Here is an 18,558-nt window from a genome sequence, read left to right on the forward strand (position 1 = left end):
GGGCACAAGACCATGTGACCTGGACAATGCAGCAGTGGTCTACCGTCCTATTGCACCTTGCACAGAAATGATGGTCGTCAGCGTTGCTGGAGAAGGCGAGGTGAGCGATACGCTGAGGTCAACATGGTCCCCAGGGTTTGCTTTGGTGGAGGAGGTGCAACAGTCTGGGTAGGCATCACCAGTCAGCGCAAAACAGATTTGGTTATTGTACATGGCTCAGTCACTGCACGTTCTTACCTCAGAGACATCATAGAACCCATCATCATCCCCCAATTCCGCCAGCACACCCCCAACTTTCTGTTCATGGATGATAATGCTCCACCACGTCGTGGCAGAATTGTCACAGCTTGACTTCAGGAAGTTGGAGTGCCGCATATGGTATGGCCATCAATGTCCCCTGACCTGAACCCCATAGAGCACGTCTGGGACCAGTTGAAGCAGAGACTGGATGATCGTACCCCACCCCCACGTGACCTGGCAGAACTGCGTGTAGCACTTGTGGAAGAGTGGAACGCATTGCCTCAGAACAACATCATGAGGCTAGTGAGGAGCATGAGACGTGGCTGTCAAGCTGTCATTGCGGCAAATGGTGGAAACACCTGCTACTGACATTGTCAATTGTTATTGTCTAAATTTTTGGGGTAATACATATTAAACTAATGAAAATGGTGTTTCTTCTCATGCATTATTAGTAATATCAAAGGGAACTTATTATTTCATTAAAATTCAGAGCAAATAGGAAAAGCACTCATGTAAATAACAATAACCCTAACTTATTGTGAGTAATATATATATATATCAAGTAGAAATCAAAACTAGAATAAAATCAAATCAATACGCTGATTTTTTATTATTATTATCAATGTTGAAAACTGGTGTTTCTTAACATTTTTGTTTAAACTACATTTTTTCCAGGAATCTTGATTAATAGACAGCTTCTCAAAAGATCTGTTTATTTAAAATAGAAAGCTTTCTAACATTAAGAAAGTCTATCCATGCTTAAAAGTATTTTTTTTTAATTCAATAAATGAATAAATAGGCCTAAATCAAAGTCTTACTGACCACAAACCTTTGAACGGCAGTGTGTTATACAGGACGAACCTGAAATGTTGGAAATGGTTTATTTTTCTCCCACTTTGAGCATTATTCATACTGGAGAAGCATATTTAAAAACATGTTTTGCTTTACAGTTAGTAATCTTAACTATGCTGGAAAGTCAATGAAAGAAGACAAATCTGTTAAATGATTTTTTTCTCCTTGATTGCTGATTTTTGGCTCCAGGGCTGAGTCCACATGAAATTACTTTCCAGGGCACCTCTGTTGCATCTGGTACGTTGAGTAAAGAAACTGGACTCACTGTCGTGTTTCAATTGCTCCTAAATGTGTACAGTGGGGTTCTGGTCTGGGCTTTTTGCAGGACAATTAACATCTTTCACACCTGACTCTCAAAAACATATTTGTAAATCTCAATATAACGTTACAGTTAGTGTGTCTGACAAAAACTACCGCATTTACAATGACTAATCTTGCAGTTATAGTCAATGTTTAGCACGCAAATATCGCTTTCGATTTCTTTTTGCATTTCTGAGACTCTCAATAAACAAAACGATGCTGCTTCGCCGCGTTCGATTGGCTGTTCTTGGCGTGACGTCACGGCCTGTGATTGCGGGCCAATGGCGGCACAGGAAGCGACCACAGAGAGAGTCGTTTGTGTGTGATGAATACGCTCTCATTCATAACGAATTTTTTGGATTCGCATTTACCTGTTGCAGGGACAATCGCCATCCTGCACCCCGGATAATAAGGACTCCACGTCGCCGCAGAAACAGCGACTAAGCGTCGTTATGTATCGCGGTTCTAGGCCGCACAGAGGCGGCTATCATCCGCCGCCGTCGCGTGGTTTCGGGCCCCGTCCTGCACCAGGCCATCCTCCCGACCGGGCCCATCACGCAACTCCGGATCCGTACCGGCGCCCGTCACCGCGGAGGAGATATTCACCATCTGAAGAATACAGAGGAGGGCGACCTCAGCGAGGCTACGGGGTATGAAGTAAACAAAACACTGCATTACATGGCTACATGCAGCACTGCAGTAATTCACCATGGTACACTCTAATTAAAAAGTGCAGCTATGTTTTTTAGACGTTACGGTAATACTGTGTTACTCTATGGATTACCACGTAAATACTATAGTATGTAAAAACTGTATTTAAGTACTATGGTATTACCTTCTCATTCCGTTACCTAACGTTACTTTTTGCAAAGTATAATAAAAATAGTTTAGTGTTATGATATTTTTTTGAGGTGCCATGTAAACACCATTGTGTATTTTATATAGTATTAAACCGTGGTAAAATTGTGCATGCATGCATTGCTGCTTTTCAGCAGTCAGAGATTAAGTGTCATTTCTTTTTAATTCTATGTATAAATTATGTGCCCTTTTTTCTTAACAGAGGTACAGTCCATCACCTCCTCGTGGTGGACTACCTGTTGATCACAGTCTGGTCATAACTGTGGGCAATGAGCTGACCCATCCATCGGGCTACTCAGGGACTGAAGCTCCCTATGTCCGGTAAGAGATGCAACCAGGTGTTGTAACAATGTAGTGACTCTTAAAGGGATAGTTCATCCAAAAATTTAAATTCTGTTATGAAGTACTCTTCTCATGTCGTTTCAAACCCGTCGGACCTTCGGAACACAAATTAAGATATTTTTGATGAAATTCAGGAGCTTTCTGACCCTGCATGGACGCCATGCATCTAAAATGTTTAGAAACGTTAAAACGGTCCATGAGACATCAGTGGTTCAAGCACAATTTTACAAAGCTACAAGAAAACATTTCAATTGCGTTGCTGTCTATGCAGGGTCAGAAAGCTCTCGGATTTCATCAAAAATATTCTAATTTGTTTTCAGAAGATGAACAAAGGTTTTGCGTCTTTGTAATGATATGAGGGGGGTGGGTACTTAATGACAGAATTTGTATTTTTAGGTGAACTATCCCTTTTATCCCTTTTACACTATGTGGTGTAAAATATGAACAGATTTACCTGCTGAAATGGTTGTGAAAAACTGGATCACTACTAGGCTTTCAGATCATTCCGATCACACCAAATATGAAGTTGCATGCGCCTTTCCAGGAGATGCATGATTAATGAAAACTGTTCTGATTTTGAAAAGGTCTTAAAATATCAAATGTGTTTGATATCCCCCCGAATGAGTAAAATCACTGCCTGAAGCAAAAAAAATGTGGAGTTTGTGTCCATCATACACTGTGTAGATTTCCTGTGAAATCTGTCAATTCTGACTGTCCAAAATTTGCAGACTGCAAATTGAAAAAGTAAAAAAATAAAAATAAAATCTCTGCAAAAGTTGTGTAGTGTATTCCAGCTTCTATTCGCCCATTTTGAGAAAGAGGCTGATAAGTGTGACCACTCTGTCGATGAATAAAAGTGTCTTACATTTTAAAAAAAATGATATTGCTATAAATTATCATTAGCAATTAAATTGTGTCTCATATTTATTAGCTTTACGCTACCAGTCAAAAGTTTTAAGTTTTGTGTAAATTGTTTTTTTTTTTTTTTTTAAATGTTTTTCTGCTCACCAAGCCTGCATTTATTTGATCAAAAGTACAACAAAAACAGTACAACTTTGAATTTTTTTAAATATTTAAAATAACTGTTTTCTTTTTGAATATATTTTAAAATATAATTTATTGCTGTGAATTCAAAACTGATTTTTTAGCATCATTATTCCAGTCTTCAGTGTCACATTATCCTTTAGAAATCATTTTAATATGCTGATTTGCTGCTCAAAAAAACATTTTTTTTAAATTATTTTTATTTTTAATTTTTTCAGGTTTCTTTGATGAATAGAAAGTTCAAAAGAACAGCATTTATCTGAAATATAAATCTTTTGTAGCATTATATACATATGTTTATCATCACTTTTTGATCAATTTAAAGCGCCCTTGCTAAATAATAGTAGTATTAATAGTATTCATTTCTATCATTTCTTTCCAAAGAATTAATCAAAGAATCCTGAAAAAAATGTATTTAACTTAAATATTGATAATAATAATAATAATAATAATAATAATAATAAAATGTTTCTTGAATGGCAGATCGGCATATTAAAGTGATTTCTGAAGGATCATGTGACACTGAAGACTGGAGTAATGATGCTGAAAATTCAGCTTTGAAAGCACAGGATTAAATTACATTTTACAGCATATTCAAATGGAAAGCATTTATTTTAAATAGTAAAAATATTTCAAAATATTACTGCTCTTGCTGTATTTTGAATTAAATAAATGCAGGTTTGGTGAGCAGAAGAGAATTCCTTAAAAAAAAAAAAAACATTATAACTCTTACTGTTCAAAAACGTTTGACTGGTAGTGTATGTTGGCCATCATTACCCTACTCTCTAGATATTGCCATCATCATTGAGACTCAGTCATAAAAATTAACTGAAACAAGAAGTTTATGAAGAAGTTTAAGTTGTTTTTTGGATGTATGTCATACTTGAATGTGTAGAGTGTTTGATGGACTATGGACTGATTTGAGAAACTAGACCTGCTTCCAAACAGTGAATATATTCTTAACCTTTGCTTTCATAATGGAATGGCACTTGCTGAGACTTGCATTTTTCTGATTCAAAATCAATAGTTTGGCAGCATTCTCTGGAGCATAAGACACAAGTGTTTTTAACATAATTTAATACAGCTTGATGGAAATATTTTTTCGTGAGTCCATACACTCAAGAGATATGACATTTTTTGTCCTTGTCCTTTGGTTGGGGTTTATGATGTAACGATTTCTGTTGACAGAGACTATGCAGCTGGAGAATCACAGTATAATAAGCCCTATTACTCTCCACGGAAATCAAGCTATGATGGGCACAGCGATAGAGGTTCGAGGAGGCGCAGTGTTAGTCGCGGCAGGAGCAGGGGGCGGAGTCGCAGTCCCGGCTACGGCCGCAGCAAAAGTCGCCCGCGCAGCCGGAGCAGGAGTCGGAGCTACAGCCGCGGCAGGAGTCCCGAACGAGCGAAGAGCCGAGCTCGTAGCAAGAGCAGAACCCGTGGGAGGAGCTACAGTAGAAGTCGAAGCAGAAGCGGAAGCCGCAGTCGCAGACAGAGTAGGGCCAGGAGCAGAGCACGGAGCAAAAGCCGGCCACGTAGCCGCAGTCGTGAAAGGAGCCGTAGTAGGGGGAGAAGCAGAGGGAGAAGCAGAGGAAGGAGTCGCGCTAGGAGCTGGAGCCGCAGCGGCAGTCGTAGTGGTAGCAGTAGCAGCAGCGGCTCCAGTAGGAGTCGTCGCAGCAGCGTCAACAGGAGAGTCAAATCAGGTGATTTTAGACAGGGTGAAGAGGACTTTACTGAGCTGGAGAAGGCCAGAAGACGTAAAGAAATTCAGGATATGCTCGTACAGCCTGCAAAGTCAATTTTGAAGAAAAGAATGGATTCCTCTGAGACAGATTCTCCCATGCTCGTGCAGGTAAACGCCTCTCGTTATGTCTTGGGAACATTTTTGAATTTTTGCATTCAAAACGCAAGTCAAAAGCTTAACTTCATGTATGGCATCATTAACTTAAGAAACTTTAGACAGAACTTCTTTACACAAGCAAAGAAGACAAGCATGCTTTGCAATCCACAATACTAGGGATGAACTGAAATTTAAATTCTTGATAAGTTTATTGATAATAAATCTGAATAAATTTAAGTAAATAAAACACTAGAACCAAAACGCGAAAAAGTAAGTGCTACAAGCAGTGTTGGGGAAAGTTACTTGTAAAAGTAATGCATTACAATATTGAGTTAACTCCATAAAAAGTAACTAATTGTGTTGGTAATTTTTTATAGAAACTAATGCATTGTTACTCTTGTGTTGCTTTTTGTTTGTGCTTGCTCATTTTAATAACTAAAAACCCAAAAGTTATATTTTTGGCAACCGCAAAGGCTCTTTCACGCCAAAAGTGAAATTAATAAGCCTTAGCCTGAAGGAAGTGCCTTTTTACCTTACTAATTTCTCTGAAATGGGGAGAGGAGAGGTGATAGTAACTCTTGATATTTCCTTGTAAAATTAAAAGTAATGCATTACTTCACTAGTTACTTAAAAATGTAATCTGCGTTACCCCCAACACTGGCTACAGGCAAATTTGTGCATCACGTCATTATAACATAAAGTATAAAAAATTAAAATTCATTGGAGGTTTATTGAAGATTTAATTGTTCAATGTTTTTAATTATTAATTTTAAATCAGCATTAGATGACGTCAAATGTAATCTAAGTGTTAAAATTAAAAATGAGTATGCACAAAATTGTTCAACAACTGATAAGGTGGTTGTGGTGCAGGGCTGGGTCATGTGAAAGAAAAAAAACTTTCACAATAATAATCTCACAATCAGTCGATAATTATCACAATAAATTTCACATCTTTATTTCTTTTAAGTTTAAAGGCAGATTTATTATAGATTATAAAACAAGATGGTTAATTGTGGTTTTAAACTATTCTTTATGGTCAGAATATGACAAACACTTAACGTTTTTGAATTCTTTGCACTTTTTCCAGTCATTTTTCCTTACCAAAATTAATTAAAAATAAGTAATATAATTTCAAATCAAGAAACAGGTTTGTGTCGCCTCATAATATTAATAATATAATTTTTTTTTGGTCTTTTGATAGTAGCTTGAGTTAGGATGCAAATGTAGATTTATGTTCATTATCAAAATCAGTAATATCTGTAAAAATTTTAGCAACCTAAAACTAAGGTTTTTTTTTTTATGAACCAATGGTCTTCTATAGTAGCATACATTTAGATCATGATAATCACAGATACAACCACAAATATAGCACCATGGTAAAAATGTAATATGGTTTCTATGTATATTTGTATGAAAAACAGTAGTCTAAGTACATTTAGTATAAATGCATAGACACTATAACTTAATCACAAAAAATACTGTAATTATATTCCATTACTCCTCATTCAATACATTTTAATATGTCTACATTAATAAACAATTATGCTAGTTTGCCTAAAGCATGTTTACCCAATGTATTTCAGAATAGTGATTCCCCTCGTGGAAATCCAGATGGTGGTCTTTCACATGAGGCGGAACAGCTTCTCTGTGCACTTTCCAAAACCATGGATCCAGACTTGTTGGCATCCATGCTGGGAAAAAGCTCTGATAGTGGTGTTCTCGAAGAGCTGATTGGCAAAATCCAACCGGCCAGAGAGGGTGGAAGTGACTTGCTCTTCCCTCACGAGAAGGGAAGACAGGAGAAAGCAGATCTCACACAGTTCCTTGGAATGATAGCAGAGGTTGCCCAACCACAGAATGTAAAAAGGAGCCATCCAGATATTGAAGATGAGGAGAAATTCCTCTACGGAGACGAAGAGGACGAGGGCGATGAGGTGAAACCAACAAATTCCAACTTTCCAGACACAAGTTACCCACAGTCTTGTGATATTCAGAGAAGAGATTCTTACACTTTTGGTCATACTGGAGAAAATGTGATGAGCCATTTGCAGAGAGACGACAGGCAGATGGACAGGCGTCGTTCCTCAGCTACACCTGAGGAACATTCTAAGGAGGAACCACATGACTTTCCACCTGGAGTTGGGCCACAGGATGTCAAAGTGAGGAAGGAGGTAGAGGAGTATGAGAAGATACAAGATTTGCTGAAAACAATTGGCTTGGACTTGGGTGTGGCTGAGATAAGCAAGATGGCTGCTAGGACGCAAGCGCGCCTTCACGGTAACACCCCTGTGAAGACGCCAACTCGTCGACAGTTGGATAGAAAACACCGGAGCCGTAGTAGGAGTTACAGCAGCAGTAGCAGCAGGAGCTCCAGTCGCAGTCGGAGTAGCAGCCGAAGTAGAAGCAGAAGTCGGCGAAGCCGAAGCGGCAGTTTAGATCACATTTCAAGTCGCAGTAAGAAAAAGCCAGTTTCCCCAGAACAAAGATCTCCACGCTCACATAGTGAGAACAAGAAAGAGTCTCAACCTGCCATTGCTCAACCAGAAAGCAGCTGGCCTACCACACCCACTGGGGGTCCTGGGACACAGGGGTATCCCTCCCAACCCAGCCTCCCGCCACTTCCCATGCCCCCATACCCACCCCCACGTGGGGTAATGCCACCTGACTATCCACCACGTGGTTACGACCCATATGGCAATTATGTTCCATATATGCCTCCGGGATGGCCGATGTACCCACCTCCAGGTATGCCGGTACCTCCTCCCAGTCCAGTGGATCCCTACAACCTCCCTAACATTGAGCGACCCTTTCTTAAAGTCATCAAAACTGTCTCGAATGATAGTAAAGAGAGAGATCCAAAAGGTTAGTTACATTTAATATTTATTATTAAAAGGAGTTGTTTGAAGGAGTGGTTTACAGAAAGTTAAAATATTATCATTATGTATTCAACCTCATGTTGGTTCAAGGGAGAATTTTTTTTTTTTTTTTTTTTTTTTTTTTATAGAATCTTCACATATGTCTGTTTTGTGCAATGACAGTTCATAGTGACCATGTCTGTAAAGCTCCTTAAAGGGACCACCAAAAATGTAAACACACCATAAAGCAGTCCATATTACTTGCTATATGGGACAGATTTACTAAAGGCAAATTAGAAAAGCGCGTAGCACTGAAACCTGGGTGTAATTGTTATCATGGGCAAGGATCAGCAATCTCCATGTAAAACTGATCGAGCAGACCAAACTGTAAGTGGTAGAGACTTGAAACTTGGAGGGATGGTAGTACTCCCACCATATACTACGCCACCAAAGCTCGCCCCAATCGGCTTGACGGGGGCGCTACAACCATCAAGTATGAAATCGCTCCTAATTTCTACACCGTCCGTCGCAGGCTCAAGTGTCTTATGTCGTTGGAGTCCTTGGCTCAAAACGCACGATTCAACTTTTTCTGGTATTTTAGTTTTTTAAAAAGTTACTTTTGCGAACTAGTCCTAGTTTTTTCACCCAAAACTTTCAACTCACTGTCACAAAGGGATGCCAAAACGTGGGGCGTTTTGACATTTTAATGAAATGGCTATAACTTTTGAATAGAGATATCTTCGTCAAACTCAAAACACTTACGTAAGAGCTGATTCTGAGATCATATGAAAAATGTTGCAGAGCTTGGCCACTTGATGGTGCTATAAGAGGAATATACATAAAAACGGCTATAACTATGCAACCATTTGTCCTATCAACATGAAAATTGGCATGCATGGTCTTGGCCCAAAGTGCCACACGTGTCTATAAGGATATTTGCGTATCACAAAAGACATGGCCGCCATTGGCCGATGAATTTTAAGCACCTGTTAGACAAGGTTAACAAAGGCCGAATGGAACGAAACTCGGTGGGCATCCATAAACGTCTGTGAGAAATTTGAACAAAATTGGCCACTGGGGGGCAATATCTCATTTTTCAAGGGCTTAAATGATTGTATATTGTTTGGTTTTTTCACATACACACGATGTTCATATCAAAATATAAAACTCCTCATTTCTGACAACTTTGCCTCTAGAACCTCCGCTGTCAATCAAACCGTTTGTTAAATGATTGCGAAAATGTAAAAAAGCTACTTTTGCAAACTAGTCCTAGGTTTTTTTGCTCAATCTAGAAAAAACACTGCAGTACAATTCTCTAAACTCTCTAAATTAATAATTATCAAAAAAATGTTGAAATTTACCCTTTGGAAAGCTGTAACAGGGTCGTTTAGAAAAGGGGCCTTTCCAAATACACCCAAAAGCCTACAAAGTATAAGCGAAAACTCAAATTTCACCAGACCAGATGAGCACATGTCATCAAGCATGCAAAGGTTTAGGGGGATTGGACCACAGTTGGCGATATAACAGTCTTGAATGTTAAAAAACATATTTCTATGGTTAATTACCTGGATTGCCAAAAATGCGTTTTTAAATTATTATATATATATATATATATATATATATATATATATATATATATATATATATATATATATATATATATATATATATATATATATATTTTTTTTTTTTTTTTTTTTTTTTTTGGAGCTTTACAGATATGGGCGCAATGAATAATGGAAAGAAGCTATGTAAAGATGTTTAAAATCCTTTTGTGTTCTATGAAAGAATGTAAGTTATGGTTTCAGAACGACAAAACTGTGAGTAAATGATGAAAGATTTTTGGGTTATTTAAACTTCACTCATCACAGATAAGCAACATGATTTAATCTGTCCTTTCAGCACCCCCTAAATCAGATCCTGTGGTCTCTAAAGCGATCACCAGTGGCATTCAGAGGAAAGAAATGGAAGATAAGAATACTGCTAGCCAAAAGCAAAAGGTAACTGCACAACGTTTAATGGGATTATTGAATGTGCGAACATCTGAGGATTGTTTCTCCTACAACACTAAAATTTTATTTGTGGAGTTGAGAATCAATTTTTTTTTTTTTCTTCTTTCGGTTCTGTTAACACATATTGAGCACCTACAGTCTTTACATCTTTCCTTTGCATTGTCCTCACTGGTTGTGTGCAACTGCAAATATACAGAATAATTCTGTCCCCAAATAATTTCTGTCTTAGGTCATGGAAGAGCTTGAAAAGCTAAAAAAGGAGAAAGAAGTGCGACACAAGAGGAAAGAAAATCTCTTAAAGGATGTGGAGACATTGAGAAAGCAGCAAGGTATTTCCCTTTTAGTGTAAAATGGAAGTGTTGTCTTTATAATATATAGGGCTCACTGTATTACACTGTGTTTGATGTTCTTTTAGGGGAGCTTCTTCGAAAGAAGCGAAGGGAGAAAGATGGCCACAAGGACCCTCTCCTCATCGAGCTCGGTCAGCTACAAGAGGATGCAATGGCCCAAATCTCTAAATTACGTGCTGAACAGAGAGAGGCAGATCAAAAACATGAAGAGCTGGTCAAAGTGGCTCTTATTCTCGGTATAGACTACAAAGACTCGAAGATCTCTGGTGACCATGGGCAGCAGCCCCTTCAGAGTAAAAAGGAGTCAACCAGAAGCCCAGAGAAATCAGTGGCCAAAACCAGCACCTCGTACAATAAGGTAGAGTTGCTAATTCTGTTACAGGAAAGATACTTCCACTTGATTTCATAGTTAAGTATAAGACTGCCACTTTATCTTGACAGTGATTTCATAAAATATTTATTTAAATAACTTCATTCCTTACTTTTCAAAGAACTGCCTTTGTTGTTGTTTTTCTCAATTAAAGTTCTCATAATGAAATAAATAATGTTTTTAAAACTTCACTCACATGAAATTAACAATCCAATCATATCAACAGCCTATTTTATTTACATAAAAGGCCGTCTCATGGGGCGCCAAAATGTATTTGGTCATTATTAATGCTTTTTTTTTTTTAGACTAGTAGTTCTGAAAGTTTTTAAGACAAGCACCACCTTTGATCAAATCAGGCCATCCATGTAACTGAGCAACATGATGCCATATTTTGATGATTAAGATCAATATTCCTGTAGTTCAGTTGAATCATGATGCATGCCTTTGCAGATCTGTGGACTGACCCTGAGGAGTAACATCTAAAACACTACAGTAGTAACTTTTAGAAAGGATTACAATATGCTTGCCTTCAGTTCTGGCACTAAAATGTTTCCTTTGAGATTAAACAGAGTAACATGCTGCTTTTTGTAGATCAGAAAATGCAGATCAGCTTTTGTGGCTCGTTCAGCACATAGAATAAAATGCACACGGACCAGAATGCAGCATTTTTAGTATAGTACAATTCTATAATTGCAAGCCACTTGAGACACTGTGCACCCCTGGTGGTATCACAGCATACCATGATTGATATATTGATATGTATTATTAATATATTGGGGCTACAAATTAAGAATTTGTTCCTACAATATATTTATTTGTGTTCACAATTGACTAATATGTTCCATTGTTTTGTTTGAATCGTGGCCACAATTTACTGACTTCTCATTGTAGTAAATTGTGGCTACGATTTACTAAGCTGGAAGATTGTAATTCTGATACAGGACTTCAAAAACTTCTGCAGTGTGTTTTTATAGCATAGGCGTGTTATATATTAGTCCTTATTTTCTTAATCACATATATATATATATATATATATATATATATATATATATATATATATATATATATATATATATATATGTATATGTATATATATATATATATATATATGTATATGTATATATATATATATATATATATATATATATATGTATATATGTATATGTATATATATATATATTTGTTAGTTCATTTATTTTTCTCTAGTTAAAAAATTGAAAGATACACCAAAAGTGATGTTTTGCTATCTTGAAATGCCGTATGAGTTTTTATTGTATTGCCGCTTGATAATTTTATTGATGAATTTAATGTTATATCATTATATCGTATACGTTCTATCATATAAAAGCCATTTCAGATCTTATTTTTGAAATGGCTTTTTAAAACCATTGGTTTTATAGTAGTCAATTAAATTCAAGTAATAAACCCATGGGTAACTTCTCCCCGACTGGAAAACAGATGGCCTATTTTGCAAAGGTAAGTCTCTTATGATAAACTTTAATGATTGGCAATTAGGATTGTTGTATTTGTTTCTTTCAAAAACTTTTCTTTATTAATTTTTACATTGATACCTGATTCAGATTGCTTAGTCACTTTTACTTACGCATTTTCTGTACTGCCTAAATTAATCTAGGTAGCCTCCTCGAAATCAAGAGCGTCTCCTGAAAAATCCAAGTCACCTCCTCCGTCGAGCAGCCATTCCCTGGACACTGCTGCCGAGCAGTTCGAGTACTACGATGCAGGAAACCACTGGTGTAAAAACTGCAATGTTACCAGTGGTTCAATGTTTGATTATTTCATGCATTTGCACAGCAAAACCCACAGGAAGGTATGTGTGCCAATATATGTAATCAGATTTTTTTGGTTTTTGAATGCTGCATTCATTTCTGCCAGTTGTCATCAATTATTTTGCTCTCCTATAGACTCTAGATCCTTACGACAGACCTTGGGCGAAATCAGAGAGTGAAAAGAAACCCCCAGCTGGAAAGAGGACTTCAAAGCCAGCCAAAGGTAAAAACATATTTATAAAATGTCATTGTTAATCAGAAAACACACAGATTTTTGTTTAAGCAAAAGTGATTTATTTGTTTGAACACATGCATCTTTAAGAATTTGGAATCATTAACACTAGAACCGCCAGAGGTCGCTGTATACCTAAAACCGCCATGCGGGTAAATTTTACCCACACGCAAACAAGCTTTTTGATATGGCTAAAGAAGATTTTATTTCATTGTATTATGCCACTGTCTTGATAAACAAGTGTCTAGTGTCATTAAAAAATGATTGTCTAGTCATCAACTTATATTTTTGCCCTGTTGTTTTATGTTTATAGATTTTTATGCAGGCTACAGTCCGTTTTCATAACAGTCAATTTAACATAAACAAGACAAGGGAATTAAAAGGAATTAACTACATAACTGTGTGGTGTAATATAAGAATTCATTGTCATTATTCAATAAATTAAGACAATTCATATTATTTAAATTACTAAAATAGCCCATAGACAACAATGTGTAATAATAACTCGCGCACACTGCATAGGATGATGCGATGTCAAATTCAAGTGCAGATCTTCACCTAATGAATGATTAATTTGTTTACCTATATCACTTATAATTTTAATAAGAGAACAACACAAATAAACTTAGGGTAATCCAAAAAAAAAAAAAAAAAAAAAAAAAAGGTTGTATTCATTACATAGATCGGATTTTTTTTCAGGAAACGGCCAGACTAGAATAAATAGCAACACAGTAGTGAACAATAAACAATAGAAATCGCAAAACAAATAATCCAAAGTTTTAACAATATGTGTAACGTTAGGCTAAAACATATAAATATGAGATCGCTGTCAGATGAGCCGTCAGATGCTGAGCCGACCCAGGACGCATAACAGACTCTCCAATAATCATGGTATTTAGAGTTTCTAATACCTCTTCGGCATCAATAAACTGCCTTCTTTTACTCATATTGACTTTACTTATGAAACTGATAACCACTAATTCAGTGAGTAAAAGGCGCTGTCTAGCAATGTACAATGTAAAAACATCATGGCAAGATTATGACAGCGCGAAAATACACGCATTATATAGAGGGTAAATTTGACCCGCGCTGGCGCTTTTAGGTATTAGGTTTTACGATCTGGTGTTATCTAAACACTTTTTAACACCGGGGGATTTTAAATTACACAATTTTAGTAAAAGTCAGTGATTGGGAGACTTGAGTGTTTTATTGAAAATCTGTTATGTACATTTGAATAACAGGTACGGGTAAAATTGACCCCGTGGCGGTTCTAGTGTTAAATGTAATCTGAGGATTAGAGAATCACAATCATTCAGTTCTTTGATTGCCGTCCCTAATTGGTTACATGGTAATTGCATTGTCTGAAACTCTGGTTTTCTTGCAGTGTGGCTCATTTTTGGAGCAGTGCAAGGGTAAATTATCAGCCATCAAAACATTACACACTATTGGTAAATTAATTTAATTTTGCTGCATTCCCTCTTTTAGGTTCTGAGTTCTTGATCCCTATAAGGGGATTCTTCTGCCAGTTATGTGAAGAATTTTTTGGGGATCCCATTTGTGCTGAGGCCCATGTCACCTGCCATAATCACAATGAGAAATACAAGGTAAATATCACACGATATTCATTATAAATTTGATTAGAGTTAGGATATGACTGCAGTTTTATGACCAGATGTAATTGTCTAATGCATTTGATTTTGTCAACAGGCAAAAATGTATGAAAATCCCCTCTATGAGCAAAGGCGGAACCTGGACCGTCAGGCTGGCTTAGAGAGCCAAAAGAGTTCAGATCACAAACGAAAACGTGAAGACGACGAACAGGATGATGCGAAGAAATCCAAACACAGCAAAGGAAAATTGTCAAGTAATGAAGTGGAGACAAAACCACAGTACAGCAAGGAAGAGGAGTATAAGAATATCAAAGAGAGTGATAATAAACTCAAGGAGAAATACAAGAAAGAGGATATAGATAAACAGAAATACAAGAAGGAGGATGATGAGAGAGCCAAAATAAAGAAGGAAGAGGATGAGAGAGCTAGGTACAAAAAAGACGATGATGAGCGAAACCGCTTTAGAAAAGAAGACGAATACACATACAAGTACAGGAAGGAGGAAGGGGAGAGGTCCAGGTATGAAGAGGACAAATATAGAAACAGAGATGATGACGAACACTATCGATATAGAGAAGAGGATGATAAATATAGATTCAGAAAGGATGATGATAGAGGCCGATATAGTAGAGAAGAGGAGAAGCCCAAGTATGGCAGAGAAGATGATAAGAAATACAAATACACTCGGGAGGCTGAAGAGAAGAAGTCAAAATACAAAGATGAGGACTGGGGGAAGTGGCCGAAATCAAAGTGGGATGATGACCAAGAGAGTAACGGGAAGTATGAAAAAAAGGAAGATAAAGCTCAGCACCAGAAGGGCAAGGCTGGTTCTTCCAAAGATGACAAGGAGAGCATTGGGAAGTCCAGTGCTAAAGATGGCAAATCAGAACCAGAGAAACCCAGTGAACCTCCTAAAATCTTATGCGGCCCAAGTCCTGCCTTGCTTGCTAAGCTTCGCAAGAAGAATGAGGAAGCTGCTGGTCGGCCTGGCTTTGGAAAGTTTGGTATGAAAAAGCCACAGAAGACGGCACTGGAGAAGGAGGCAGAGAGGATGGCGGCACAATTCCTAAAGGAAGAGGAGGAGAGTATGCCTGCTGAGGATGCTGAGCTAGATCCTTTTACCAAGTCTATAGCTGCTGCAAAATCCATTGCTATCAAATTGACAGGAAAGGCTGTGCTGCCCCCCTCAGGTGAATGGCTAGCATACAACGAAAATAAAACTAATCCTAGTTTACCTCCTCCCACATCTCCCATGGTTATTAGGAAGTCTTTCACAGGTGTGCAAAATAAACCGACACCATCTGCCGACAAATCTCCTGCACCTGTGACAGGAGCTCTAAAGGGCCCAGCGTTGTCAGCAGACCTCATCTCTAAGGCATTTAGTGGAGAAGAGGTGCAGTTGAAACAAACAAAGGACACCCCTGCAAACCCTGTAGATATCTTCAACATACCTGCACCACTTCAGTCTCCCACTGCAGCGCCAAAAATGGCAATTTCCAGCCAGGTGAAACCTGTTACTCCCAGTCCATGTGTTCGAGCCACTCTCGAGTCTGATGTGGCTGCTCCCGGAGTGCCTGTGGAGGAGCAGAATCTCACCGTATTTCTTCGTCCTCCTCCTCAGCTTTCTTCTAATGCCAGAGAACCACCCCTCAAAACTGTAAAGCCAAAGACAACTCTTGCAACAGGAAAAGCAAAAGATTTGTTTGACATTTTCTACAGTGGCAGTGCTGCAGTTAAAACAGCAGTCAGTGCCAGTCTTGGCGACAAACAAGACTCTAGATTTGCTCTTCGAGACAGTGGCTCAACCTGCAAAGAGTCCAACAGTAAAGGCAGTGATGTTTGTCAGAGCAAAGAACCTCTCAAGAACAAGGACTCAAATGTTGTCTTGAGAGAAGAACCTCTGAAGAACAAGGACTCAAATGTTGTCTTGAGAGAAGAACCTCTGAAGAATGAGGAGTCAGGAGTTTCCCAAAAATTACTCCCCAGGAACGAGGACTCTGAAGTTTCCCAGAGCGAAGAACCCATGAACAGTGAGGACTCAAATGTTGTCCAGAGAGATAAGTCTCCCAGGAGCGAGGACTCAGTTACCCAGATAAAAGACTCCCTTAAGGATGAGGACACAAACGTTGCCCAGATAGAAGACTCTCCCAAAAATGAGGACTCAAATATTGCCCGGATACAAGCCTCTCCCAGGTGTGATGACTCAAATGTTGCCCAGATAGAAGACTCTCCCAAAAATGAGGACTCAGATGTTGCCCAGATAGAAAACTCTCCCAAGAATGAGGAATCAAATGTTGCCCAGATAGAACACTCCCCCAAGAATGAGGACTCAGAATTTGCTCAGAGCGACGAACCCCACAGAAATGAGGACTCAGAAGTTTCCCAGACAGACGAACCCCCCAAGAATGAGGTCTCGATTGTTGCCCAAAGAGAAGACTCACCCAAGAACGAGGTCTCAGAATTTGAACAAGCCTTTGAGGATGCCATCTTAAAACCTGAGCTTCCAAATGAAGATAACGCAAAAGAGGAAGGTTTTGTTGATCAACAAGTTCTTAAATCTATTGAAATCTCTGTGGGGGATATAACTGTGATGGAAGTTGATAGTCAGGATGCAGGGCAGACAAATAATGGAGAGGAAAACCCTCTGGAATCTGAGGAGCCTATGTCATTCTCCCCCATTCCTGGTTCTTTCACTGAGCAACTGAACTTGGACACATTTGAATTCAATTTCGAGCCTTTGTAAAGGACCTTCCAAGAGTAGGTTTAGGGATGTACATGTTACCTCTGAATGTAAATAAGTGATTTTGAACTATTCTTTGTATTTGCTTTATCCAGTTAGAATGTTTCATGTCTATTCTTAACCTTTTGGCAGGTAATGCCAGTGAAAACGTGGACTGAAAAGCATTCATTCTGAAGTGGGTGCTGGGGAAGGAATCCCTCTAAGAGAATGAAAACTTTCATCAAGTAATGAACCCTTAATATGTGTAAAAGTTTCTCTGTCTTGTCAAAAGCACCTGGTTGTTGAGCTACTTGTTTCCTTATTTTGTTTCCAGCAGAAACCATTCCTTTTTCCCAAGGTAACGTAAAACATACAATGCATATGATGTGTATCAAACATTTACGTCTGTAAAGCCATTTGCTGTGTTCGTTCCATTTAAATAAATGAGGATATTTTAATGCAGGAGCCAGAAAGATCCAGGCTCAGAGAAGAGAAATGGCGTGGAGTTCATGCTTCAAGGACATATGCGTTCACAACTCTGGCCAGAAAATGTCACGCTTGGCCTCTGTAGTTTTTATTACACTGTACTCTGTATTGATGACTTTTCTTTCCAGTTTCAGTTTTTGTTGTTGTTATAATGTTCAAATTGCTTCCATGCTACTTAAGCATCTACAGATAGTTGGTGTAATTGCACAAGTTCTGTGCTAGCTCAAATAAATCACAGCAACCCTTCCTGTCTTTGCCTCTTACTGATATATTACTGACTTTTACACATTGCACCTCATTCAAGAAACAAGCAGAATGGATGATTAAGTAAATCATTTGCAAAACTGTTCTATAAGGTACTTTGCCACATTGAGTGAAATGGTTTGCATAAGGATGGTTTATGAACGTTATATACAAATCCATTATGTTGGTGTTTCATGAATGAGGCCTATAGCGCTTTGTATTTATTTGCATTGACGTTCAATATGAATGTGGGTGTAATTACAAATTTAAAACTAATATGTTGTATGTGCTTTTAGTAAACATCTGGAATGTGAGATTACTGAACTTGTATTACTTGTATATGTAATTGTGCATTATTTGCATACAAAAATTATTCCATATATGAGTGAATCCTTATATAAATTACCCTTAAGATTAA

At 38.0% G+C, this 18,558-nt stretch overlaps 1 protein-coding gene across 7 annotated transcripts; it reads left to right on the plus strand.

Moving 5' to 3' along the window:
* The first annotated feature begins 1,654 nt into the window (after positions 1-1,654).
* Positions 1,655-18,149, plus strand: znf318 (zinc finger protein 318). Of its 7 annotated transcripts, XR_007829016.1 has the most exons (14): positions 1,655-2,042; positions 2,453-2,571; positions 4,825-5,488; positions 7,060-8,338; positions 10,234-10,331; positions 10,573-10,672; positions 10,759-11,051; positions 12,697-12,891; positions 12,986-13,073; positions 14,568-14,686; positions 14,790-17,449; positions 17,565-17,656; positions 17,749-17,769; positions 17,875-18,149. XR_007829016.1 is itself a non-coding variant. In XM_051126770.1 (12 exons), the coding sequence occupies exons 1-11, from the start codon at positions 1,845-1,847 to the stop codon at positions 17,433-17,435; spliced, it is 5,799 nt and encodes a 1,932-aa protein (XP_050982727.1). In that variant the 5' UTR covers positions 1,655-1,844; the 3' UTR covers positions 17,436-17,449; positions 17,565-18,149. The 7 variants fall into 7 exon arrangements, 2 of the variants coding, with proteins under 2 accessions (XP_050982727.1, XP_050982726.1); XR_007829015.1 differs by having other exon boundaries at positions 14,790-17,656; positions 17,746-17,769; XR_007829014.1 differs by having other exon boundaries at positions 14,790-17,656.
* Positions 18,150-18,558: the final 409 nt, after the last annotated feature.

This window comes from Labeo rohita, chromosome 13 (assembly GCF_022985175.1).
Source record: "Labeo rohita strain BAU-BD-2019 chromosome 13, IGBB_LRoh.1.0, whole genome shotgun sequence".
In the NCBI taxonomy this organism is placed as follows: domain Eukaryota; kingdom Metazoa; phylum Chordata; class Actinopteri; order Cypriniformes; family Cyprinidae; genus Labeo; species Labeo rohita.

Bases quoted from the DNA above. Each gene is read 5' to 3' on its own strand.
- znf318 (XM_051126769.1), top strand. From the start codon at position 1,845: ATGTATCGCGGTTCTAGGCCGCACAGAGGCGGCTATCATCCGCCGCCG. The intron at 5,489-7,059 runs GTAAACGCCTCT...AATGTATTTCAG, and splicing joins ATTCTCCCATGCTCGTGCAG to AATAGTGATTCCCCTCGTGG. The intron at 12,892-12,985 runs GTATGTGTGCCA...GCTCTCCTATAG, and splicing joins ACAGCAAAACCCACAGGAAG to ACTCTAGATCCTTACGACAG.